Source organism: Myripristis murdjan, chromosome 20, assembly GCF_902150065.1.
Source record: "Myripristis murdjan chromosome 20, fMyrMur1.1, whole genome shotgun sequence".
Lineage (NCBI taxonomy): Eukaryota > Metazoa > Chordata > Actinopteri > Holocentriformes > Holocentridae > Myripristis > Myripristis murdjan.
This window is the reverse complement of record NC_043999.1, coordinates 5,296,589-5,323,483: the sequence shown is the minus strand read 5'-3', so window position 1 is coordinate 5,323,483 and position 26,895 is coordinate 5,296,589. Positions and strand designations below refer to the sequence as shown.

The 26,895-nt window shown below is 40.2% G+C and overlaps 1 protein-coding gene across 1 annotated transcript; it reads left to right on the top strand.

Moving 5' to 3' along the window:
• The first annotated feature begins 6,577 nt into the window (after positions 1–6,577).
• LOC115379111 (E3 ubiquitin-protein ligase RNF31-like) lies at positions 6,578–26,733 on the top strand. The gene is made up of 24 exons (XM_030079809.1): positions 6,578–6,748; positions 7,300–7,505; positions 8,222–8,368; positions 8,719–8,874; positions 9,021–9,077; positions 9,860–9,989; positions 11,122–11,283; positions 11,709–11,862; positions 12,886–13,037; positions 14,192–14,334; positions 14,743–14,982; positions 15,488–15,805; positions 16,591–16,776; positions 17,125–17,331; positions 18,398–18,571; positions 18,715–18,813; positions 20,188–20,277; positions 20,743–20,857; positions 21,685–21,797; positions 22,970–23,083; positions 23,496–23,544; positions 24,251–24,347; positions 25,281–25,446; positions 26,235–26,733. Exons 2-24 carry the CDS (start codon positions 7,302–7,304, stop codon positions 26,280–26,282), a joined length of 3,321 nt encoding a protein of 1,106 aa, XP_029935669.1. The 5' UTR covers positions 6,578–6,748; positions 7,300–7,301; the 3' UTR covers positions 26,283–26,733.
• Positions 26,734–26,895: the final 162 nt, after the last annotated feature.

The following is a 26,895-nucleotide window of genomic DNA, read 5'->3' as shown; positions in this document are numbered from 1 at the left end:
TCCCTCTCCCTTTGCACTTCTACATCCATCTCTACCTCTACTAGTATCATCTTTACCTTGTTGTTGCCGACAGCTTCCTCTGACTGCCCAGGGGTCAGCAGCAGCTCTCTGGACAGGACAACAGGGTCCTGCACCTTCTCCAGCGTCCAGGCCGGGGTGAACCTGAAGCGCTTCAGATGCAGGATCAGAACGCTGGAGACAGAAACAGCAGAGAAGAAGAGGAAGTGATGGAGAGGACAACATGCAAGCATTTAAACAAAACAATTAGTAGACTGACAATTGTCAAGAGCTGAGACTTTAGTGATGGATGTGATGTCACTCACCTTGGCAGCGTCTGGAAAGACCACTGCTGTCCTGACCTGTCCGCCCCGCACTCACAGCGATACTCCAGCTGGTTTTCCTGCAGAGCAGCAAGGCAGCATGCTTTAGTTTAGGTATGTAATGCATCAGTCTGGGCCAAATATGCACCTACAATCCCTTTAGGAATTAGAAATACCATTTTGTGGAGGGATAAAATGTTGATTAAAGGGCACCCATTACAGGATTCAGTGTTTCTTCCTGTTTATATTCTCTTATGGTCAAAATATTTAATGAGAACAATGTTAAAATTTCATATTCCACAATTGGTGAAAAATGAAAGTCACTGCACTGTCAGGAAAAAAAACTCGAACAGAATTTGAATAGAACTACATTCTTGTAAAACATCTGGGAGGGCTTTATCCTCAGCGATAGATCATTTGAAAACAGATCCACGACAGCTGAACATGATGGGATCTTTATGTGTTAAACATCAGACAATCATAATTTGAGCAGATCAGCAGAGGTGCCACTCACCACCAGGTATCGCTGCAGCGACTGCTCCACTGACTCTGCAGGCACCAGGTCCAGGGAGAGGTTGGTGAAGTTCTCCTCTTTCAGAGACTTCACTCCACAGCTGCACAGTAAAGGGGCAATACACATAAAAATAGAGCCACAGATCTTGAGGATATCACAGACCATCACCTGTGGGACTCTATAGCCGACCCTGACTTCTCAATAGACATAAACATGTATGTGATGAATTTAGATGTGTGGTCTTACCCCTTGCAGGTCCTGGTGCTCTGCATCCTAAAGGTCAGGTGAGTCTGGACGGGGCAGGTGTAGCTGCTGCCCAACCTTTGTGCTACTTCCTGTAGCTGGGGAGACAGAGACCTCAGCTGCTCCAGGACACAGCTCAGGAACTCATGGGCGTCCTGAATATACAGAAACACACACAGAAACATAGCAAGACGTGAACACATGGAGGAGAAATCCTCATCTGCAAGTGCATTCATTAAAAAATGATTTAGGGGAAGTCTGCATGCTAATGTGTTTCTGTGAAAGACAAAAAAATTACTCACTTTTTGGCTGTTGTCTGCAAACTCGGCCGCCTGGGCTGAGACCATCCTCTTGAAGGATTTGAGGACATGACGTTTTTGAACGTCAGCGTCTGTGTATCTAGACACACTGATGTCCACAAATCCTCTGGGGAGAGTGAAGAAGAGATGAATGAACAAGATGGAAGAGAATAGACATTTCTTTTAGTAGTTCACCTATTTCATTATTATATTCAAAGTCTGTTAATTCACTTCAAATGACTGCATGCCACAGTGTGTGCATGTGTGTGTGTGTTTTGGGCCATGCATGTACCTGATCAATTCAGCTCCAGGGGCTGAACTCCAGATCCTGAATTGGCTGCTGAGCTCCTGATTGAAACTTCTCAGAGTCAGGAGACTCTGCAGGCTGGAGTTCATGTAGCACGTCTGTGCCAAGTTGGGGAACCTGAGACACAAACACAAAAAGGACAGATCATTTTCTTTGTGAAATAAAACTGCATCTTGATTTCCTCTCTCTAGCTGGGTTTTAGAGGTAATGCATGGGGTCGTGTCTTGTTAGAGCTGGAAAATGTGCATGTAAATCAAATGTATTTGTGTGAGTGTGTATATGAGTCTCCTGTCTGGTGCTTACCCGAGGTAGACAACGTGGTTCCTATTGAGGCTGTTGCTGGGCAGGACAGGGGCCACAGGTTTCTTTTTAGTGGAGCAGCTGGCAGAGGCAGGTGTGGGGGTTTCAGCCGCCCTGCCAGTGCTGCGCTGTTCCTCCTGTACCTGCTCATTAATGGCCGTGCTGCTGCCAGTGGCCTCATCAACTGGTGCAATCTGATGGGACGAAACAGCAGCAAGGTTAAACATAGCAGGGCCAGCAGCGACACATGAATTAATGACCAAAAACAATCAGTGCTGCCATTCACAGCACTCAAATATAAAATCTGCACAATACCAAAAGTCTGCTTTAAGTGCAGCAATGATACTTTGTGTGAAGTGTACCTTGCAGCGACGGAAGGGCCATCTACGCCACCAAGGAGGGCTATTGGCTCTCTCCTTTTTATTTATGGTGGCGGAGGTGGCTGAAGAGGCTGGGACCCCATTTTCCTGTTTGTGGTCCCTGTGTGTGTGATAAAGAAAAACATTTTGTTGTTGTTGAAGTGATGCCTTAACCATAAAGGCAACAGTGCAGATTTGTCATCCACATTTTTCTATCAATGATGGACTGAATAAACTGAATACTTCATTCTGTGTAGATCATTAGGGAGAAGACTAATTGCCAGAATCAATCAGAAATGATTGGAAAGGAAGTTTTTGTGTTTCAGATGATGTGTAAGATGTCTAAGTCAAGAGTATGAAGGATGTACATAAAAAAATAAATTTGATAAACAATGAAAAAGGAGTTATAGTCCTAAAAGTGTAATGGGTTTGATGATCATGAGTCATTTTGAGAAAAAGAAAAACCCTTCATAGAGTAGAGCTAACTTTAAATTGTCCACCAGACTGATTAAATTAGCAATTAATAATTACTTGTAATTATTATTAAAGTGAAGGAGTAAAGTCCTTACCTCTTCTGTGGGCTGCCATCATCTCCACCCAAGTTCTCATCAGAAGTGGTGGCTTTTTTCTGGTAGGAATAAAGAAAATTAAACATGCTTAAACTGGTTAAAAATTTAAAAAAAAAAAAAAAAAAAATCAGCTTCCCAACTAAAACTATGTAAGTGTCTCACTTTTTACAGACATAGGTCACAAAAGTGCTTCAGAACGGCCTTATGCCATGTATAGAGAAAATATATTAAAAAAAAAAAAAAATTAAAGGACACCTGAGGCACATATAAAAAGTGGAAAAGCTAATAACACAATGCATGTGAAGAAATAATACACATGAAAAACAGTACAAAAAATAGCCAGCTTATTCAAGTTTCAAAAGTTGAATTTGCACCAACAATCTCAATTTCCACAGTCAGAGGAATAACATGAAGCAACTTAAAAATCTGTTCTTGGTGAAACACACACCTTCTGACGAGCGCAAGGCCAGCAAAACATCCTTGCAATTGAATATTAGGGTTTAAAATAATATCGAAGTTTTCCCCGAGAGAGCGTGTGTGCTGTCCGTGTCGGCAGTGAACTTCGTCTGGCCTGAGTTGGAAGCGAGCGCCCCTCTGAGCTCGAGACGCTTCTAGAACCTCCATTGTTCTGTCATAAAGTCACTGCTGTTTGCTCATAAGCAGAGCCGACCGCATCACCAAGTACAAAGAACATAAACACAGGAACACAGAAATCTAATTCACCTCAAGTTACATAAAATGATCGCCCCGCAGCAGCAAAAACTGATGAGCTGCGTTAAATCAAAACTCTTCAGTGAGTCGCTGTAATGTTAGCTATCAGTGTCAGTACAGTAAACGCTGCATGGTTAAATACAGCACTTAATAAACTGATTTATTCTCTAAATGAACACCAGAATAATCTATGGGCCTTACAGTCATGATTATGAATATTTTTTTCTTATAACCACAAGGCTGAGAGTCTCCAAACTTTCATCAGCTACAATAATGCTAACTAGCTAAAAAGTGAAGCTAACGAGCAAACTTTTTCGCTATTTAAACTTATTTATGACAAAAATAAAAACACATGTATAATTTTAAGATAATATCATTGTGTTCTGTGTCAGTATCCCGTGCTATGTAATCTGAGGTAAAATAACGTGTAATACTTACGTAAAAACCTCGCAGGTGTGAAGTGACTCAGCAGAAGTGCAGCTCCTGCAGCCGTGTCCTGGCTAAAATGGAGACAGCTAACACAATTTTAAGTTATTATTTTCAGTTTTAAAATAGCATGTGGGTAAACAGATTTGTACAAACATGTGTGAACATAAAACCAGGCTTGCCAACTTTTGGTTAGTCGACTATAACATTTCACTGTTTCAGTCAAATATATATATATATATTTTAAAGATATTTTAGCTATGATCAATGTTTAATAAAAAGTAGAATACAATAGTTAAACCCGAGTTTTTACAGGTTGCATTTTTCATTAGTTTTTATTTCCTTTCTTTCTTTTTCTTTCTTTTTCTTTCTTTCTTTCTTTCTTTCTTTCTTTCTTTCTTTTTTGCTTTCAGTTTCAGTTTAGTTTTTATTATTCAAAAATGTTTCGTTTTTATTCGTCACAGTATAAGTTTGGGTTTTTCTATATTTTTTTATATATATGTATATAGACATAGATAGATAGAATTATAATAATACCTATTGTAATTATAACTGAAACAGATATGGTAATGCAAACACTGTGAAGGCAGTGGACTCAGTCATGCAGACTGAAAATAAAAACATATTGCGTATATCATTTTTTAATTGTATTTTATTTAGTTTTGTAACAACATAATATCATTTCAGTTAGTTTTCTTTCATTCCCCCAAGTCTATAGACAGTAGTTTTTACTTTATTTAAGTTTACTAAAACGTTTAGATTTTTCACACCTAGTTTTAGTTTGCAGCTTCGTTTTAGTTAACTAAAATAACCTTAAGTTAAATCATGTAATTCCCACAAAAGCAAAACAAACAAACAAACAAACATAGTTGCCAGTTTTTTGTTTTTTTTTCACTTAAAGTACCAGCCTGATTCGTTTTCATCAGATCTATTTTACTTAGCGGAAGAACTTTTGACTGCAGTACAGGGATGCTATAGTGGCAGTAGAAGTTGTAGGGCTTGTTGACTAGTGTTGCAAAGGGGTGGAAAGTTTCCGGTAAATTTCCCGGAAAGTTTCCAAAGATTCCGGTGGGAATTTTCACTCCAGAATATTGGAAATTTTCAGGAGATTTTTGCTTTCACTCTTTTTCCAATTTTTCCGAAAATTCCCAGGAATATTCAGCTCGGAAATTTGGGGAATTTTCAGGGTTTTTTTTTCTTTCTTGTTATCCATTTGAATGAGGTGTTTAAAAAGTTTCCATGGAAATTTAAGCTTGGGAAATTTGGAAATTTTCATTTTTGTTGTTGTTAAGGTGAATGGGGAAAAAATAAACAATAATCAATAAAATGAATGTCAGCATCAATACCACCACTTTTTTTAGTTGCTGAGGGGGACATACAGTGCTGTGAAAAAGTATTTGCCCCGTTCCTGATTTCTTATTTTTTTTGCATATTTGTCACACTTAAACGTTTCAGATCATCAAACAAATTCTGATATTAGACAAAGATAACCCGAGTAAATATAAAATACAGTTTTTAAATGATGATTTCGTTTATAAGGGAAAAAGGCTATGAAAACCTACCTGGCCCTATGTGAAAAAGTAATGTACCAGCAAGTCCACCTCTGAATGGCTTAAAAAAACAAAAAACAAAAAAAAAACAAAAAAAAAAAACAAAAAAAAAAAAAAAAATGAAGGTTTTGGAGTGGCCTGGTCAAAGTCCAGACTTAAATCCAATTGAGATGCTGTGGTATGACCTTAAACAGGCCTTTCATGCTTGAAAACCCTCCAATTTGGCTGAATTAAAATATTTCTGTAAAAAGGAGTGGGCCAAAATTCCTCCACAGCGATGTAAAAGACTCATTGCCAGTTATGAAAATTCCCCAAAAAATCCCTGGAAATTCATTATAATGTAACATGTTTGCATGCATATCTGCTTATAACAAACCCAAATATTTATTATGTATACATGTGTATGACCAGGTGAATGCAGTGAATATAAATTCCCGAAATTCCCTGAAAATTCCCTGGAAATTCATTATAATGTAACATGTTTGCATGCATATCTGCTTATAACAAACCAAAATATTTATTATGTATACATGTGTATGACCAGGTGAATGCAGTGAATATAAATTCCCGAAAATTCCCTGGAAATTCATTATAATGTCACATGTTTGCATGCATATCTGCTTATAACAAACCCAAATATTTATTATGTATACATGTGTATGACCAGGTGAATGCAGTGAATATAAATTCCCGAAAATTCCCATTTATTCCCGTTAATTTCCAAAAATTCCCATGGAAATTTTTCCGACTTTGAAAATTCCGGGAATTTTGCAACACTATTGTTGACTTATTAAAAAAAAAAAAAAAAAAAAAAAAAAAATTGCTAATTGTAGTTGCACTGGATGACTTCAATTTACCATGGCGTGTGTGTGTGTGTGAGAGAGAGAGAGAGGGGGAGAGAGAGAGAGAGAGAGAGAGAGCCCGCCTCCTGTGTGTGACGCTCCGCGGTGAACCTCCCTAAATGTCACAGGCTGTAACTCCAGTTCCGTGTTCACGGCCGCTGCACGGACACAGAGCCGAGCGACGGTGTCAGCGCACAACATGACAGATTTTAACCCAGAACACAAAATAAAACATCACCTTCGGTAACGGGATAAACGGAATATCTGTGTCGACAAGACGCGTCAACGCCAGAGGTTTAGCGGGGCAGGTACGTGTAGCTTGTTAACCTCAACGCTCTTTCTCTGTAGTTTAAAGTTTCGCTTTCATCTGTGTTGTTACCTGGGTTAGCTTGCTAGCATAACTCAGAGGATCCCTAACTTTTCTCCATATCAAGTAACTCCACATAGATGTCACCAAGTTAATTTGATTGTGATGGGAAACATGAATACAAGGAATGTCCTGTTGTTTAAGTTAGTTAGCTTTGTTATGGTGCAGAGCAGTTCATGCTGTGGAGTGGGGGAAATGAAAGTATGATCAACACACTGTTGTAAATCCCAAATTAATGACAAAACAGTGAAAATTGGAATAGTCAGTTAATTAGCTCAGGACATTCATCCCATTGACCTTTCTTATTATACCTATCAGGCCACCATCCTAGTACATATGTTATACCTTTCCAAGTGACTGTACAGTTTCCAAAGTGTGTGTTTTCCCTGTACTTCACATCATCAGAGTGTCAGCATTTATCTTGAAGTAAGCCACTGCTCTCTCTCTCTCTCTCTCTTTCTCTTTCATGCTGTTCTCTGGCCGCTCTGACAGAAATGAGCAGTGGCCAGCCGTCTGTCCAGCTGGAGGAGCTGCGGAGGAGAGCCGTGTCCCGCCTGTCCTCCTCAGGCTCTGCCCAGGATGTGAAGGCTGAGGTCCTGGCCATGGCCAGCCTGGCCCTGGCCCCGTCTGAGAAGTATCGCCACATTGCAGCGGAGGCCATGCTGAGGGAGAACGCGGCCGGCCAAAGCAGGCAGCAGGTAGAGCTGGAATACCTGCCCTGCAAACCACACATACTTCCTTGAAGAGCTTAGTTTTCATTTTCAGAGGGGGCACACCTTAGATCAAATACTGTGGGTATAGTGCTAAGCTTAATTCAACATTGTTCTCCCTCACTTCATCAGCAAAATCAAAACAAAAGCTAGGAATGTACACAAATATGTGAGGTTATGAGAATAATCATATGAAGGTAAATATGAAGTACACTAAGACATTTGTAAGTTGCAGCCCTGATCTGAAATGCAAACATTAGGCAAAATGTGCAGTATTGCTGTCTAATGTGTTGTCAAAAAGTGTGTGTTTAAACACTTGCATCAAAATGAGAATAAAGAACATTAACGAAGGGGCGTTTTGGCTTGTGATCGAAGCCAATAATATACCAAAAGTACGTTTATGCCTGTAGATGCCGTTTCACATCTCATAGTCCCCACGTCCACATGCACATTCTCCATGTGTGATGAGGTGCTAACTTTCACTCATGCTTTTAGCTACCTTTCATACAAGGTTTTAACATAGGTGGTACTTAGAAAGTCCATTAGAAGCTGTGTAAGAGAAAATGTCACATCTTTCTAACACACACAGATCCAGAAATACACTCAACCAGCATATGTTGCACGGGCACATGATTATGTAACCGCATTGAACCTGGACACGTGGTAAACCAGGCGATATCACTAACCATACTGGTTCACCTCAGGTTGTGGAGTGTTTGAGCCGACTGGTCAAGGCCCTGAGCATCCTGGAGAAGTACGGCTGCAACCTGACGAGCCCTGCCAGGCCCAGGTTCTGGCGCAGCGTCAAGCACAACAATCCGGTCTTCAGGGCCACTGTGGACGCCATCAAGGTTAACAAAACCCTGCCAAGACATCTACCTCTGTTTTAAAAACAGTTTAGTTTCCAGGGTTTTTTCCATTGTTACGTGCTTTCCTTATTTTAATGTAGAGCTCATCACAACCGTCTTTCCTGTATGCTCAGTCAAACATGTTAAGTTTTACAAAACAAGGCAGATTCATCGGTATTTTCTGAACACTACACATCTTTCCATTTGCAATGATTAACTTGCTGAGGCATATATTGCTGTGAGAAGGTCTGAAGGTCATGTCGCATATCCAGCTGTATCTAGGTTAACTGTCTTGTGTCTAACTTGAATCATCAAGAACAAAGATTTCTACCCTGACTGGCTGCCTTCTCCAGGGTGGGCGGGGAGTCCTGTATCTCTACGGCTACACCAACCAGCAGTTTGATGGACTCAGTTTCCCTGACGATGTCACCGACCCAGATGCTGACAAAGTCGCTGCAGTGACGCTGGAGGTCATGACCTTGCGCTTGGAGGTGGACATGCTGGTCAAGGTGAGAGATTGTTACCAGCAATGAAAAAAACATCTTTGGTCAGGGATCAGCTTGGTGCTCTTGTGCAAGGAATTCACCGATTCATTTCCATTCTCCTTCATTCCTCTGTGGATGTTTTTGTTTGTTTGTTTGTTTGTTTGTCTCAGGCGTCACATCCTCACCCAGAGTTCTTCTCAGACATGATTCCATTTATTGTCCAGCAGGTGTGTACAAATATTTGCAGTGACTGTATGCTTAAATCTGTTTCCAAATGTTTCCATGATACCAAAATTGTGACTGTAGGTGCTAATGTGAGCTCTGGAAAAATAACATTAGATGACAATTGCACATGTTCTTGATTTACCTGTGTTTCCATCAAAAAGCCTCTCAGACATTACATAAAGTTGGACCGGTGAGATGTATTCCCACCATTAACACAACTTCCCCTTCTTTTGTATGTGCAATTATACAGTCGGACAACATGATAATCTTAAATCATATCACACATCATTTTTGGGTAATGAAAGGCAAACTTGATATGTGTGAAAAATCCATTTTTACAAAGTTTTATGTTCACAATTATGATGTAGGTGCAACTTGTCAACAGTAAATGTGATGTGAACGGCAGCAAAACAACACCATTTCGCATAGTATAGTATGTGCCTCAAGAAATTGGGGTACACGTTCAAAAGAGAGTGTAGTTAAAAATAAAAACACAAGAGGCAACGCAAGATTTATTAAATATATGTGGGTAAATGTAAAAAAAGTGAGATAAAATGTGTAAATGTAACATGAAACAATAGCATTACAGCACCTCTTCTGAAAAAAATTTCTCACATCGAGAGTACTTATTGGTTACTGATAACAGTCGGCTAGTACATTGTCCATGTGTGTGTGATTTTAAGATTTGTCTTATTCACCTGCAGCCTCTGTTCATTTTTTTCCCTCTCCAGTAATTCATCACATGAGTGTTAGCTGCTGTTAAGTGCTGTGCTGATTTCTGCAGGAGAAGCTGGTGTGTGACGCTGTGGTCATCCCACCTGAGTTGAAGCAGGAGGAGAAGTCCCAGCCTCCATCGATCCCGAGCAAACCCACTCTGCCTCCCGGGCCAGCCCAGTCCCCCAAACCCTTGACAAGTGAGCTGCCGCCACAGCCTCTGTCACCCACTGTGGGAATATCCAATCGATACTAGGGATGTAACAGTCCATCAGTCTGGATCGATCCAGACTGATCGATCAATGATCCAATATAACTGAATAGGGCTGGGGTGATATGCTTATCTCTGGATTCAATGTATCAATGAAACTTGGTGGCCAATTTGATAAGTATTGACATTCTTAAGTTTTGTGTTTCGATATTACTATTTATTGCAATTTTTGTTTTTTGAATTTTCCTCTAGTTTGTAGATGTAAAGTTTCATGAGGTTGTGATTATCTTAAAGGTCACACTTGGTCAACTCCAAAACTGTTTAGGCCCCAGTCTGCACAAATACACCGTTTTACAATAAGCCAAAAGAACACATTTTTACTGCAGGGTTTGCGGCCCAAACTGCATGTCATTAGCATGAGGTGGGCCTGTCTGCAAAGGGGAGAGCCGTGGCTGCCCAGAGAACCCATTTTCATTCAGAGATCTGGAGGTCAGAGGTCAGGGGACCCCTTTGAAAATGGCCAATGGATTCCACAGGTCCTCTAGTTCATAGACCAATAGCTTTACTTAAAATCAATTCAGTAATAAAAAAAAAAATCAAACTAGAAATCATTTAAAAAAAAAAAAAAAGCATTGTGATACTTAACTGATATTTTTTCCCCATCCTGTAATTAATAATAAGTGAAAATATCAATCCATGTCGTCATAACAGAGATACATCTTTGTTTTGAAAGTCGCATACCATTTCCATCTCCGTCCAAGCACACCACCCTCTTTAACGGTCACACAGTGTTAGCACCAGGCAGATAACACAGTTACAGCCAGCAGCCAAGAAAAACACAACATGGATATCTGCTCCAACTGGGTCAACTAACAAATCACATGCCATATGCAAACAATGCTAGTAGAAGATAAAATACTCAGGAAACATGGCCAAGCGTCAAAAACAGAAACACGGCATCGTAATTTCACTGATTGTGTTGAATCAACATTGTACTGTGGCTGATTTTGTGATATTGACGAATATCATTGTCCAAGGAATCTATATAATATTGCATTGTGAAGAAACTTGTGATTTACATCCCTAGTCGATACTATCCAGTGATTTGTCTCTCTCTCCAGGCTCTCCTCCACCTGGAGAATGTAATTTGTGCGGTGGCACCACTACTCTGCTCTGCCCGTCTTGTGGCAATCTGCCTTTCTGTGACGCCTGTGACGACCTCTACCACCGCCACCCCTCCAGAGCCGTTCACAAGAGAGACCGGATACAGAAAGCCAAACAGGGTACGTTACAGACGTGTAATGTAGCAAGGTAACATCTATAGAATAACTGTCAAATCATAGGTAGTATATTTTGTAATACAGTTTACTGCAGAGCAAGCAAACCTCTAATATTAATACTGTATCGTGTATTCCCTTATTGGTAAGACTTTATAATAATCATCATAAATTAATGGTAAATTGGAAGTTAATTAAACTTTAGTTAATAGTTTGTTTCAGTTGACAAACAATGAATGAATAATGTTTACGTATCATTGCAGTGGCGTAGATTTGTACTGAAACTTGGATTTTAACCCCTTTAACTGCACTCATAAGTAATTAAAACTGGCTGGTTACTCATGTGGATATGCAGGTACTTCAGGAATGATAAGCATTACATTTAACGTGTGCTGTCTTGTTTGTGTTTTTTTTTTTTTTTTTCCCCAAAGAGACGTGCTCCATCTGTGGTGTTTCCCCTGTGCTTGTCCAGTGCTCCATCTGCGTTCAGAGGCTGTGTCTGAACTGCGACAGGCTCTTCCACTCTCACCCGGACCGCAAAGGCCATCACAGGACGCAGGTCAACACTGCAGCCAAAACGTCCAGGTAAGGAAGAAAGGAACTGCAACTGCAGCTGTGAGTCATCGGGCACACAGATAGGTACAAATACAACCGTGTACTGGTAGGCTCCCTTCCTCATTGGACACAACAGGATGTTCTGCTGATTAGAGTGATCGCTCTGTGCCCTGAGGATCACAGGTTTGACCTTCATTTAGTTAATAGATTCAGCATAGTAGAGGTGTTGCAGTGGTGAAAAGCAGTGGTGAAAACTGAGACAACATCATGTACACCATACCATGTTGTGTTATTACCAATAAAAAATGAAAACAAAGGCAGGATAAAAAAAAGTTTTGTGAAGTGTAGGGATAACTTTATGTATTCCAGATCTGTTTTATGAATGAATTTTTCCTGGAAAGTCTCTCTTTTTTTTAATCATTCCTATAAACTCAGTCTGCCAGGAGCAGCTCTGCACTTATCCCTTGAGCTTTCATTGTATGATGTTTTTTTCTTACAGTGGTGAAACAACAACATTTCCCCGTATTTAATTTTGGTTTCCAGGGAATCTAAACACGCTGGTCTTGGTCCTGTGTCTCTACTACCCTCCGTTTCAGAAATATAAAATTGTGACACTTAAGAAAAAAAATTGCTCTGATGACAGTAATGATCTCAATCCTGCAGTATGCATCACATGACAGAGGTCTTGCTGTAGTGCAGTCATCACAACCGCCCTACTTACCACTTTCATATTTCAAAATATTCCAATGGGTAAAAAATGCTGCATTCATCTACTAGCCATGTACGTGATACAGCCAGCACAGGGGAATTATGGAATTATGTTAATTGGTCAATACCAGACCGAAGAGTAATATACAGTAATACTATTAAATAAAACTAGTACTCATTTATTAAATTAGTCATTGTTTACATCCATATTTGATTTGATTACATGATGACGGTCTCCATGTCTCGCACTAGAACCACTTCAGACAGAAATTGCGGTGCTGTGGACGAGCACGTCGAAGAAGCTGAACTTTAAATACGATTTCATCACCTCTCCCTGTCTCGCAGCCTCCCTCAGTCCCAGTGGGAGTGTGGTCACTGCACCACAGTCAACGAGATGCGAGCCGTGCTCTGTGTGACCTGTGAGCGGCCTCGCCTCGCCACGGCCGCCTCCAGCGCTCAGGAAGACCCTCTGCTAGTCCCTTCTTCACCCAACGCAGGTCAGACGTCAACACCTACAGCTTTCCAAAAAGGCTGGGAGGGCTCTTTCATTATTTTTAACCCATATGTTGTCAGGAAACGGTGACTAAGCATGTGTGCTCTTGCTTAGCCCTGCGTCACATTTCCATTTTTAACCCTTAGATGCATAAATGGGTCAAAAATGAATTTTTTTTTTTGTTTTTTTTTTTTTTTTTCAGTATCTGAAAATCTTTCAACTTTTCATATTCTGGATATTCCTCAAAAATCACTTTTTGTACTTTTTAAGAAAATTGTAGTTTTCAAATTACCACCCCAAGATTCCATAAGTGGGTCAAGAAATTTTCACATTATTTTTATATATTATATATTTACATATCATATAAGTTTAACTTACATTATATACATGTTTTTACTGCTGGAACTATTTCATGACACTAAACTGATAACAGTTGTGTAACATTGCACATTGATTACCACAGGTTGTAGAACTTTTTTATTTTTTATCATCAAATTAGTCTTTCTAGATAGCCAGCAAACACAATATAGCTAAGTAAACTGGTTAGTAATAGCAATAATTGTAGCTTTATTTGTATGACATTATTCAAAACAGCTTTCTAACATTATTATAGGTTGGCTGGGTGTTTTTTTTTTTTTTTTTTTTTTTTTTTTTGACAAAATAGAGCAACTATAGAGGGGTAGATGGTTAGGCTATTAGCCTAAGATATTTGTTAGAGATTTTTGCATGGCTACTAACCTGCAGTCTGAGGTCATAATAAGTTTGGAAGCCCATTTTGTAGGTGGGTAGTCAGTTTGATCTGATGGTAAGTATACCTGTTATCGACGAATTAAACAGACTTTAAAATATGTCACACAAATAACCATATTTTGAATTATAAATCCTTGTTGTGCACACCAAATACATTTGTTTAATAAAGTTTAGCAAAAAGGATGAAAATAATCAGCTTAAATTATTGAAAAATACATTGAATCTTATGTGGGTCATATTTGATCCACTCATGGAAGAGTTGAGGTTCCAGTTATGTATGTGTCTAAGGGTTAAAAGTAAGGAAATCTAAAAGAGGAAATGTCTAACAACAAATGACTCACCACATCAAAATTATGATTCACCAGTAACCGAGTGAAACTTGTGGTGTCTGTGTGCCTGCCCCCTCAGAGTGGCAGTGTAAGAGCTGCACGGTATTGAACCAGGGCAGCAGCGTCCTGTGTGAGGCGTGTGAGCGCCCTCGCCTGGCCACTCGACCCCCTGTCGCCCCGGCACAGTCCACCCCTCGGTCTCTGACTGACATTGCAAAAGAGGTTTGTCTTATATATGCCTTTTCGGTTCTCAGCCTTTATTTTGCCTGGCAAGCCAAGTTGAATATCTGCAGGTAGAGCTTGATATTATGCACATACTCTAAAAATGCATGCATATGTAAAAACACTTCTGATAAAAGTGTTCATCAAATGGTATGCAAAGGAATACATCAAGATTTTGGTACATTGTTTCATTGCTCAAATTAAGTGATGTTAAGTGGTGCTAATAGAGACACTAAATCATCCATATGTCAACATGATCAACATGATCTTTGCCATTTTCAGAAAACCCTGGGATGTTGTGTCTTTTCAGAGCACCACATCTCAAACATGTTTCTGTTTTGATCCCTTAGTTTATTTTTATGTATTCTTTCATTTCTCTGTCCTTGTCCCTCCCTTTTTTTTTTACAGTGGACATGCCAGTTCTGCACCTATGCAAACCCCAAGCCCTCTGTAGTGTGTGAGATGTGCAACAATCCGTGTAAAGACCCCGCCACAGTTTCTCTTCCCCCAGTCCTCCAGACACAGCCGCCCACTAAGGAGTCCCCCCAGCCGGCAGTGAAGCCCCAGCCACTGCCCAGGGTCAACCTGGAGCTGAAGAGACAGAAGCTGATGAGGGAAGATGGCCTCAAACTGATCAACCACATAAGAGTAGGTTGACTTCTGAATAATGTCACTTCAAACAATGTTCTGGAGGAAATTAAACACAACAATTTGGTTAGAAAAGTGTGACAATGCTAGAAAAATGTTTTTAATGCAGAACACGGCCCTGATGCTCACTTGTTTGCTGCTGTAGGAAAATAAAAATTGGCAAGGCACACAACAAAAGTTCAAAGTCTTGTACTTTGTCCATGGATCTGGTGTAACAAGCATAGCTCTCGCCAAACACTTGATTGAACATTTTTATCCATTCATACCCATTCATATCTAGTTTAATTCACCATGTAGGAGCTACGCTAATGCAGAAAATAAACCAGGAGAGCCATTTCTGGAACCTTTTGCAGTAATCTCATTTCAAACTCAGTGCTTCATCTTGCATGGTCTAGTTATCCCACATTTGTATTCTGTTTTATGTATCTTACTTTAACTCTGTACATCACTATGGTTAACTAGTTGTTTTAAACATGCTCTTTAAAAAAATGTTTCTCATTTCTAGGAAGCAGAAAAGAAGGGAGTCAGTCCAGAGGAAGTGTACGCTGCCCTCTGTGTCTGTGGTGGCAGTAACCCCTGTGACTGGCTGTCATCAGAGCTGCCACACCTGCTGGATGAAATCTGTGCCTTGGCAGCCTCAGTTTTTCTTTCTGGGACGCAACAGACTACTGAGGCAGATGGAGGGACGGTGGAGCAGAGTGCTCCCGATTCCATGGCTGAAGGTGTAAAGCTGTCCAGAGCCGAGGCCAAGCAGGCATGGCTGGCAGCAGGGGGCGACACCGAGAAGGCAGTGAAGCACCTACTGAGGGACAGGCAGGCCAAGGTGAGATTATTTTCTTTTTAAAACATGACGGCACCTCCAATTTCAGCTCTGCTCTGCCTTCCCCAGTGGTTTGAGAAGAGCACTGGGGTTAGAGCGCGGCAGAAGAGAAAGAGCTGGAGGGGTCAGGATAATCCCCAGGCTTTGTGCTTTATGTGGAGGAGAAGATGGTCTCCTAATATTTTTGAAAAAAATTAAAACGATAAAGTTTCTTTGTAAAGCACTTATCAAAACCAGCGATGCAAAGTGCTCCAGAAGAAAAACATAAAAACTCAACAATAAATTAAACACTAATTAAAAAAAAAAAACAGAAAGGCATAGGGAATGATAAAATGCAAATAACAATAGGTGAATAAAAAACAGTATTAAAGCAATATAGATAACATTTAAAACCGAGTGAATCAAAACTTAAAACAGACTTAAACTTAAAATAGTGCAGTGCAACACTCATGTGCATTCATGTGTCAAAAGTGATCAAGTGGAGTATAGCACAGTCGTGAAGATTGAAAATAAGCAAAAAAAATGTGACTGGAATGTGGAGGAAAGTGCTGCTATTAGTGGACCCAATGGAAACATGTTAGATCTGAATGATTAGTTTCTTGCCCGAGTAATTGGTAGATAGATTCCAGAAAATCACACTGCACATCTATTTCATGAGAGAGGGATGAATAGATGAACTGTTGCAAGTAAGCTCGATCCCTGACTAACCTCCAGCAATACATTTAATGCAACGTTGCATCAGGCCACTGGGTCATTTGTGGTGCTGTTCTCTGTTTTTCTGTGTGTAGATGAGGGAGCTGCAGTCTCTGGGTTTCCGGGAAGTGTCTCAGTGTGAGGAGGCCTTGCGTCTGAGTGGAGGAGAGGTGAAGGGGGCCTTGTCTCTGATGCAGCGCCCTCTGCTGGAGCCTTTCCACCAGCGGATCTGGAGCGAGCAGCCCGAGCCGCCGGTTGATCCCCATCACCCTGACAAACAGGTCGGGCAGAGCGCTGTGGCACAAACGCCTGAGGGCAGTCATTGTTTACACCTGATACCTGTGCTCAAACTGGCACGATATGCTTGTGTGTACTTTTGTGGCGAGTGGGGGTGGGTATGTGCTTTTATGAGGTGAATCCTCATAAAAACAAGGGAATCAATGTTTGCCTTGGTTACCATGATCTTTCAGATTAGTGTGCATGTGTATGCATGTCCTGTTATGTCTGTTTTCTTTGGGCGTGCTGCTGCCAAGTCTCTATTTAATCCCATGATTTGTTTAGCAGCTGTATTTTGTTACACACCAGTGGGTCGTCATTTCCTCCTCACTGACCTCATTTGCTCCCTTCAGAGGATGTGCAGGCGCCTGCTGGCACTATACAACCTGCCCAGCTGGGGGCGCTGCGAGCTGGCCCTGTCCTTGCTGCAGGAGCCAGACATCACGTACACCCTGGAAGACGTGGTGCAAGCTGTTAAAGAATCCCACAACAGGGACTTCATCAGGCGGCTCCTCAACAACGAATGTCCCTGCTGCCTGAGCATTTTCCCCTGCAGCAAGGTGGGCCTCTCACTAATGTGGACTTTATTTGTGTGTTCTGGTTTAGTTTGACTTGATAAAACAAATGATGAAAAAGTAATGAAAAGATAATGAATATGACATGCAACCAGAACTCACAAAACAGATCGAACAAAGCAACACCTTTATTTATTTGTTTGTTTTATTTTTGCTGTACTTTGTCATTAATCATTTGAAATGTAAAGGTAACAGAGCAAGTCATAAGTGCATAAAAAGCAAGCAGATAAGATAAATTGATTGAGAGTGTGATCATGAACTGGAGGCTGGCTGGCTGTATTTTGTATAGGCCCAGATAGTTATAAATGCATACCTTTTTAATATGGAAGGGAACAACAGTGAGAATCCCTATTAACTTTTTTGTCTGGAGTTCTGTTTAAAGCTTTCTTTAAGTGTAATGATTTGCATATAGAATATGATAGTGATTTTCTTAAGTTGGTAAGTGAAATCCAAATTATTAAATGCTGCAGAAACGAGTAGATAAAGGTAAATGACAAAACACACTGAGAAGAGAGAAAACAAAATAACAGCAAGGTGACATGATAAAAAGTGTCTTGCCTCAAAAGAAACCAAAAAATGCACACAAGCTCATATTACAGGAACATTTTTTCTCTGCCAGTTAAACACACGTGGACTCAAAATGTTGATCTTGGCTTGCCGTTGCCTCCAGTGTATTTTTGGTGCAGGAGAATGATGGAATAACAGTGAGATGAGTTGCACAGTTCAACATTTATTGCACAAACTACAACTTCATGATTATGTCTCCCTGGGAGAGTTGAGAGCTCTGATTAAATAATAAAAAAAAAAAAAACTGTCTAACCGAAGAGAGCAATTGCTGTTCCTAAACTGGACTTCTATCTGTCGTCCCTTGTCTGTTTTAACATGCTCTATTTTTAATTGTTCCTGTCTTTTTTTTGGCATGCTCTACTTTATTATTTTTGTAACCTTGGCACTTCCTCAAGGCACTTCCTGGTTAAATAAAGGTAATAAAAATAACTGAATAAATAAAGACAGCTGTTTACAACTCTTTCCCTGTCCCTTTCTCTTGCAGATGCAGTCGCTGACCTCCTGTCAGTGCTCAGTGTGCCACGAGTGTTTCAGCCAGCACTTCACCATCGCCGTGAGAGACAAACACATCAGAGACATGGTGTGTCCCGTGTGCGCCGGCCCAGACATCAACGACCCCGAACAGCTGGACAGCTACTTCTCCATCCTGGACATACAGGTACACCAAGAGAGAGAGAGCGAGGACCCTGACACCTGCTTGTTGGAGGTCAGAGGTCACGTTCAGCTGCCACCCTGCCCTGCGCTTGTGTTTTGATGTAAACAGCACAATCATTGTATTTGACATGGGTTTGTTTCGGTCAGCTGCGGGACTGTCTGGAGCCCGACGTGTACGACCTGTACCACAAGAAGTTGACGGAGCACACTCTGATGAAAGACCCCAAGTTCCTGTGGTGCTGTCATGTGAGTCGGATCTTCCTCCCACACTCCCGTTCTAACCTGCTTCTTCTTCTCCTGTCACTAAACCAGCTCTCAGCACTTTGTTTTTATCCTTAAACCACACGTTTAACACCTGTAGGCTCATTTCAGTCTGTAGGTTAGTGTTGTTTTCTTCAGTGTTGTTTACTTTAGTGTACACTGGAAAAATCTGTAAAATCCAATTTGAAAATACCATTTCCAGGCTGTGGAAATGTTATGGGAAATTATAAATGATTAAAAAAAATGTCAAAAGTCATGGACATCTAAATTAGCATAAACTGTTAAAGATTGAGTGACTTAAGAATAATAAGATAGTGGAATCAGTGTTCCACTTCAGGATGTTTTTGTGTGTGAGTTTTCATATATCAGTTTGTCTCCGTCTGGTGGAAGACATTGAAAATAGCTGATTTTACCTCTGCAAATAAATACTGTTCACATTTTGGGGTCAAACCAATTGCATATTATGTTTTTTATTTTCCTCAGCTCTGTCAGAAAAACCTTATTTGGGTTTTATTTTTTTTTTTTACCTCATTTGATTTAGAGAGGCTCCCTTACAGTATTTGAAATGTTGGCTTACTTTTACAACATATATAGCTTTAGCTTTGTGCTAAAACACATATTTCCAGTGGCAGATCTAAAAAAAAAACATGTCTTTTGGTTTTAGAGATTAAGATAAAATTCGAGGAGAAATAATTGAAAACTGTTCATATTTCAAGGGCAAGTTATGATTCAAACAACTGGATTGTTTTCAGAGTCTAAATGACGGTTAAACACGACATGGAGACAAATAGCAGAACAAGATGCATAAAGTGATAGGGGAAATAAAAGTCCGTTAAAACGGCCCTGATGCAGGAAGTGAAATCGCAGAGGAAGTGGGTGTGGTGTGGAATTACTTTTTCACCAACACCCCAGCTAACTGGTTTGCTGAGTTTTTAATCGTTTGATTGAGACACATGTTTAATCATCCTCTGCACATTCAGAGATGTCCTTCACTGCTGTTTTCTCAACATGTCAAGACTATTGCAGCTTTAAACTTCTTCTTTATTCAAAAGCCACCATCAAATCTGCAGCTTGTAGAGGAAACAGCAGCTTGGATTTAATAACTAAACCAACAGAACATGTTTTCCATATTTTACCATCTCAGCTCCTGTTACCAGTTAAAAGTGGTCTCAAAATTGTATTAATCATGTTTAAAGCACAACTGGGTCTCATCCTCTCTAACATTTTTACTTAATGACATTCATATGCCTCTTTCTATCAGTTTGTGAGCTCTGCCTTTAGGCTCTGGAAGTGCAATATAAATAAAGATTATTAATATTTTCATCCTATCCACACACCTCATCTCTCTGCCTGTTGCAGTGCATCTCTGGGTTTATCTATGACGGAAACCAGCTGAAGGTAACCTGCCCGTCTTGCCGTAAGAGCTTTTGCGCTCAGTGCAAGAAACCTGTGAGTACAAAACAAATGTTTCTGCCTTTTCTCTGATCTTGTAGCACTATGGCTGCACAATATTGCCAAATAAACTATTGCAATTTTTTTGTTTTGAAATTTCCTATGGTGTTGTAATACTTGTGAGCATGACGTTATACCTTCATCCTGTTTCTCTGCATTTGAAACATATGCTGTTTAAATGGTAAATAATAAAATGTTAAAGGAAGGATTTACTTGGTTTTGATATGATAAAAGATCTTCTTACAACATACAGCTTGATTTGGAGTACATATTTTGTATAGCATCAAAGAGAATCATTTAGAAAGTCGTTTGAAATCCTGTCCCTCTCATTTTCATTAAAAAAATGCAGCCTCCTGTTATTTGGAGGCTGCAATGGTCAGTTTTTGACTTTTGCTCTTGACCGAGCCGTGCAGCCTTGGGAAGCTCTCTCTCCTCACTCGCTCTTCCTTCCTGTCGGCCCAGTGGGAGCCGCAGCACCAGGATGTGTCCTGCGAGCAGTTCCAGCAGTGGAAGAGGGAGAATGATCCCGAGTACCAGAGGCAGGGTCTGGCCGGCTACCTGAGAGACAACGGCATCAGTAAGACCCAGCAGAGACTTCACCTGCAGCCTCTGAGTCTTAACTGACCTGCAGCAGTTTAGTCTGAGTTTGTATCATCAGTCTTGTCGACCTTCCACAGGATTAACGCAAGTCTCTTCTGCACCTCCCCCTCGGGATGATTGATGTTATTCACAAATCGTTGACTCCTTAAACTCACTTAGTTCTCATGTATTTTCATTTATTTTGAAGCAAGAGGGTTTTATAAGGTCCTTTAGTATTTTTATTTACCTACACAAAGTATTTTCCATTGTTTTAGTCTTTTTTTAAATTGTAATTGTTATTTAATCATTTGGCCTTAACATGTATATTATATTTTGTTGTATTTTTTCAACATATTTATTGATACATTTATTTATTTATTTATTTATTTATTTGTACAATGAAACAAAAAAGGAACAAAGAATGGAAATGCAACAGATGGTGCAGGTGAGATTAAAAACCCCATGAGGTTTTTAAGATTATCTCACAAAGATAAAACCGCTACATCAAAAATGTTACAATATAAGCACCAGTAAAAAAAACAAACAAAAAAAGTATATTTTATCACTAACTATTTAAAGCTGCTTTAGGCAACTTTGCACACCAGCAGCCTCAGAGTTTGAACGTCCTCATTATCCAGAAATCCAGTAATCTGATGTCAGTTAACTGGGCATTCCTGCTTTATTTTTGCATAAGAAATCATGCTTAGTGCAACTTTTTACACTAAACTAAACAAAGCAAACCCAGTGCCAAATTTGTTCATTTTTTTTTTTCAATAGACAGATCTTCCAGGTTCTGAGTGCAGGTTTTTGTCTGTCCTCCCCCAGCCTGTCCTCACTGCAGGTTCCAGTATGCGCTCAGTAAAGGCGGCTGCATGCACTTCAGCTGCTCCCAGTGCAGATATCAGTTCTGCAGCGGCTGCAACAACCCCTTCCACAAGGTGCGCTCAGCTCATCTCCCCACACTCTGAATGAGCAGAGAATGATTTGACTGTTCATTTCCAATTTCATTATTTGCGATTCAAATTGTAGCTTTTGTTGTTATTGTTGTTATTATTAGTAGTACTAGTTGGAGTGTTAGCACAGGGTGTCTGCGGGACCTTAAAATGTCCCAATGTAGCAAAATTAGGCCTTAAAAGTCTTTAAAGTATGTTAAATTGTTGTGTTAAATTTGAATTTAGGAGATCCTTATTTCCATATTTCGTTTAGCTCTTTCTCCTCTAAACCTAACCTACTTTCTTTATACTCACATGCTGCACTTAATTCATTTTATATTTACTTCCATACACTACATTTACATGCACACACAATGGAGGAGAGAGAGGAGAGACCTGCCCCAAATTCTCTGTAAAAACAAATTAAATTAATTTAGACAGTAACCACAATGTAAAACTGACCTCAGCACAAGACCAAATATATTCGACTGCAATCCTTATTCGAATAACAAAAAGGTGATTTTTTTCTCCCAAAATGAGTCTTTAAAATGTCCTAAAAAATATTAAATTTAAATCTCTGTAGACACCCTATAGTAATAGTATTGGTAATTAATGTTATTACTGTTTTACTATTAATGTATCTGTCTGTGTTTTTTTTTTTTTTTTTTTTAATCAATATTGCTCAGTTAATAGCAATGAACTTAACAGGAGAATCTCATAAAACTGAAGCTCGCTGTGTAGTGGTTAGGGTTAGGGTTAGGGTTGTTTCAGTGTTTAGGCTTATAACAAAGCAGTCATGAGCAGCCGGAGCAAACCACTAGTGCAACTAACTTACCATTTAAAAGATCAAATACTCCCTAAAATATGTCAGTGTAAAAGCATGCTGGTAACTAGCAGCTCGTCCTGAGAAGTCCCAAACATCTGAGTTTGACATCGTCGCAGGCAACTGAGGGGTTTTGATCACTGGAGTTGCAGCGGATTAAGTCTGTTTTTCAGTTTCATTTGGCAGCGGTTTGCACATTGGTTTTAAATGACAAAAACATCCCTAGGAGAGAATCCTACTCCACCCCGTCACTAAGGTTTGTTATGTTCTGACATGACTGAAAGTGTTGTTGTAGCTGCAGCCCTGCCTGTATTGCCCACTCAGCTGCTGTGTTTGTGTTGGCCCTCGCTCTCAGACGGCGTGTAAGACGGCCCAGTGTAAGCTGACTGGTCTGCATGCTCATCACCCGCGGGACTGCCTCTTTTATCTCCGGGACTGGGAGCCGGCGAGGCTGCAGGAGCTGCTGCAGGTGAGGAGCTCAGGAGGATGAGCCTGAGGAGGAAAAGAAACAGTTTGCATGTCGATGATATCGGCATGATGGTGTTTTGATTAGACAGACCATGATTCTTCTGAAATGCTATTTCCTCATGAGTTTAACTCCCGTCTGCAAAATAAAAGTTCCCCTCTACCCATCTGAACAAGCCAGTGATTGTATTCAGTTTAATTCTGGTATTTTCCATTCGGCTTCCTCCAAATAACAGAGGGGTTTTCTGCAACATTAGTTGAAAGACAAAGTTTTTCACCAACCACATGTCCTGTTGTATGCTCCTTGAGCTGCCAAAGCACTCCTACTCTCTTATTATATGGATTAGAGAATCAGCTGAAAGCCTCAAATGTAAATGTAAATTAAAAGTGTATTTCTTGATGTTTTTCCCCATCAGAGGAACACCGTGGAGTTCAACATGGATCCTCCTAATGGGACACAGACTGGTAAAACAGATTACTGTTCCTCTGCAGATCATCTGTTCATTTGCTCTCTCACTCTCATTTCTCATCCCCTCATCTCAACTCACTGTAACTGCTGTAAAAAAAAAAAAAAATCCTTCACTTGTATTTTATTTCTTTCTCCAACACTCACCCATGTCTTGATATTCCTGGAAATGATCACAGGAATAGTGGCGCTTTGACGATATTCTTATGCCATTTCTCATCACTGGGTGCTTGTAATATGCATTGAAGAACTGAAGCTTATTCTACCTTTGCATTCACTGACAGTCAGCGATAAGCCCAAACATTGAAAATGGAAATCAGTTGAGGAAGAAAGCTTTGACTTCAGTGTGTTGCGGAGAGATGCACATTGGAAGTCGGGGAGTTCAGATTTGAATAGCGCTGAGGAAAAACAAAACCAAGCCACTCTTGTGTGACGAATGTAAACTTTTTTTTGTCTCGACTGAAAAGTGCTTTGGATTTGGTTTTCTTCACTTACTGGAAAATGGCAATGTTTCCATCCATCCATCCATCCATCCATCCATCTTCTGCCGCTTTGGCAATGGCAATGTTTCTTCTCTCTTTATTTTCCCTTATCCTCGCTACCATCTCTGCTCTGAAAAGTCCCTGTGAATTATCAGTGTTTTTTTTTTGTTTTGTTTTTTTTAATTCCCTGCCCACTCACTGTGTCCGCTCCTTTCCTTCCCAGACACTTGTGGTGTGATGGAGCAGAAGGATGAAGGAGGTCAGCAGACTGACTCACCGTGCGGCATCAAGACGCAGCCGGGCCAGGCCGGACTGTGCGAGTGAGTGTTGGCACCGCCACTGTGTCTGGGATCAGGTTGGGAAGCACCTGACACCACCAGCCATAGTCGGCTAAATTAAATATCTTCCTGTGGCTGGTTAAGTTACTCTGCTCCACCAGCCGTCATGTGGAGGTCACAGTCTCGTCGAAAATCAATTGGCTGGTTAGTTTAGAAATTTATTAGCCACTTGTGGATGCAGACAAGACTTTTTCTCTCTCCGCTGGTGACAATTAGATGATGTGTTTTATTTTTAAATAGTTTGTGATTGTCATGATTTCATCACGTAACCTGTCCAGCAAGTTAAAGACAAATTCGCTCCACAAAATAGACAGTACTGCATTCGCTGCTGCTTTTAAGTCTGATTTGAACCTTCATCAGGTTAGGTTTTAGTTACATCAGTAGTAAACAGAGAAGAGAAAAGAGGCAATGTGCATGGGTGAGACAAAAGCTCTGAGAAAATGTGAATCTCACACCTGAAGAGGAAAAAAAAACATCAAGACAACACTGACAGATGATGTCAAAACAAGGAGGAGAAAGTACATCAGTAATCATCTGCTTGTTTCCCCGTGAGGACAAGTTTGATTTTCAGACCATGAGGACATTTTTCCCATGTGAGGTGATGTCAGCCAGTCTTAACTCATTTAAGTAGCAAGGCTTAAGGCTTGGACTTTTTTAGGAATAAGGTTAGAATGAGAATTTTTTTTTTGTCAAGGTTAGGGAAAGATTAAAAACCACTCCAAACTATGAGATCAGCACCGCATGTCTTCATTTAGTCATAAAACACAGCAGTAAGCAGCAGATCAGTGTGTTGAACAAGATGCTGGTGGTAGATTCAGTTTGGACGTTAGCGGTGGATGATGCTTATAAAGTTGGAAGTGCAGGTGTGTTTGTGTGTGATGGAGAAAATGAAGTCTTCCCGTCTGTTGTCTTCAGGAAGCACTACAAGGAGTATCTGGTCAGTCTGATTAACGCACACTCGCTGGACCCGGCCCCGCTCTACGATGCCCAGGAGCTGGGGGTGGCCTGCGACAGATACCAGGTGGACAGGCAGAGGGGGGAGAACGAGGAGGACAACGCCTACCACGCCCGCCTGCTGCAGGTACCGTCACCGGAGAAATCCTCCTCCCCCTTACGGCCCTCCACAGGAAGGGCAGCGGTCCAATTTTCATCATGTGTCTTCCCAGAAATGCATTCCTCTTTGAAATATTTTTCCAGCCAAGTTCCCCCTGACCAATGCAAAAAAAAAAAAAAAAAAGAAAAAGTAGAAATCAAGCCTATCCATCAGTGTGTGAAACAACAACCTGATACTGAGCAGATTTTGTTGTTTTATGTTTTTGCTTCTTGTTGCCTCTTTGTTTTCAGCTGTATCTCTTCTACGTTTCAAGCGAACGTCCTCGCTTGACGACCACGGCAGCAGATTTAAACCACAAACACACACATCTGACACCTTCAGGAAACCTGGAGGAAAAACTGAATATAAGATGTGCTTTATCAAACTTACATTTTTAATTGAATTCATTATAGCATAGACTAATTATTTTAGGAGTTATGCATGACTGATATTTTGTGAATTAACTTTTTGTAAAAAAAAAAAAAAAAAAAAAAATCTAATCTCTGGGGTACGTCCCATTTGGGAGCCGCTGTTTCATCCCACCTGTGTTCACTGTGCAGATACATCAAACCTGAAATACCTGTCAATAAAAGATTTGCTGGAGGCCACACCTGGGCAGCCATGTGTTAATTAAGTAACTGAAAAAACAACACGATATTCAATACACTACCTTTGTATGAATAAGTAAACCTGTGTTTTAAAATATTCCATGTTAATGTAAAGGACTTGAACCCTGATTTTTTTTCTTGTTGTTTTTTTTTTTTTAATCCTCACAGAAACTGATGGAAGTTCCTCTCGGAGAAAAAGTCCCTCGAAGCAAATGAAGATTCCTGAACTCAGCCCAATACCACAAAAAGAAATACATTTTGCCTTTTTTGTCTCTTTAAAAAAACATCCAGTTGTCGCTGTTTATGTCTCTGTTTTATTATTTTATTGGCGGCTTGTGTTCCGTTTTTCTTCTGTAATATTCACTGTGGAAGGTAGTTCTCCTCTTTCTCTCTTCTCTTAATTGTGAAGAAAAAAAATATTGACAAGTATTGAGTTTCTTCATCATGCCTGTGTCTTTATCTTCAACCTTTCTGTCAGTGTGGGATTAAATCTTGTCCGTTTTAATGTTTATGTCATGTATTATTGAGGTTCCTAATGGCAAATACAATTAAAAAGGAATATATCTGTGGCAGTCTGGTGTAAAGAGAGCCTGATACCTTTGTACATCAGTAATTTGCACATGTTTCATCTCATGGAGCTGAATAAAAAATCCATACTGTATATCCATTTTTGAAGGTGTGTGTGTGTGTGTCATCACCTGAAATTCATCATTTATTATCTACAATAAACAGGATCCATGTGGTAAACAGTGTCCTGTTATCAGTCAAATAGATAATAGATTATAAGTCATCTAATTTCCACATATAATAACAAAATTTGATATAATTT

Coding starts and splice junctions, on each gene's coding strand:
- LOC115379111 (XM_030079809.1), top strand. CDS start 7,302: ATGAGCAGTGGCCAGCCGTCTGTCCAGCTGGAGGAGCTGCGGAGGAGA. Junction 11,284..11,708: donor GATACAGAAAGCCAAACAGG/GTACGTTACAGA, acceptor TTTTCCCCAAAG/AGACGTGCTCCATCTGTGGT. Junction 11,863..12,885: donor ACTGCAGCCAAAACGTCCAG/GTAAGGAAGAAA, acceptor CCTGTCTCGCAG/CCTCCCTCAGTCCCAGTGGG.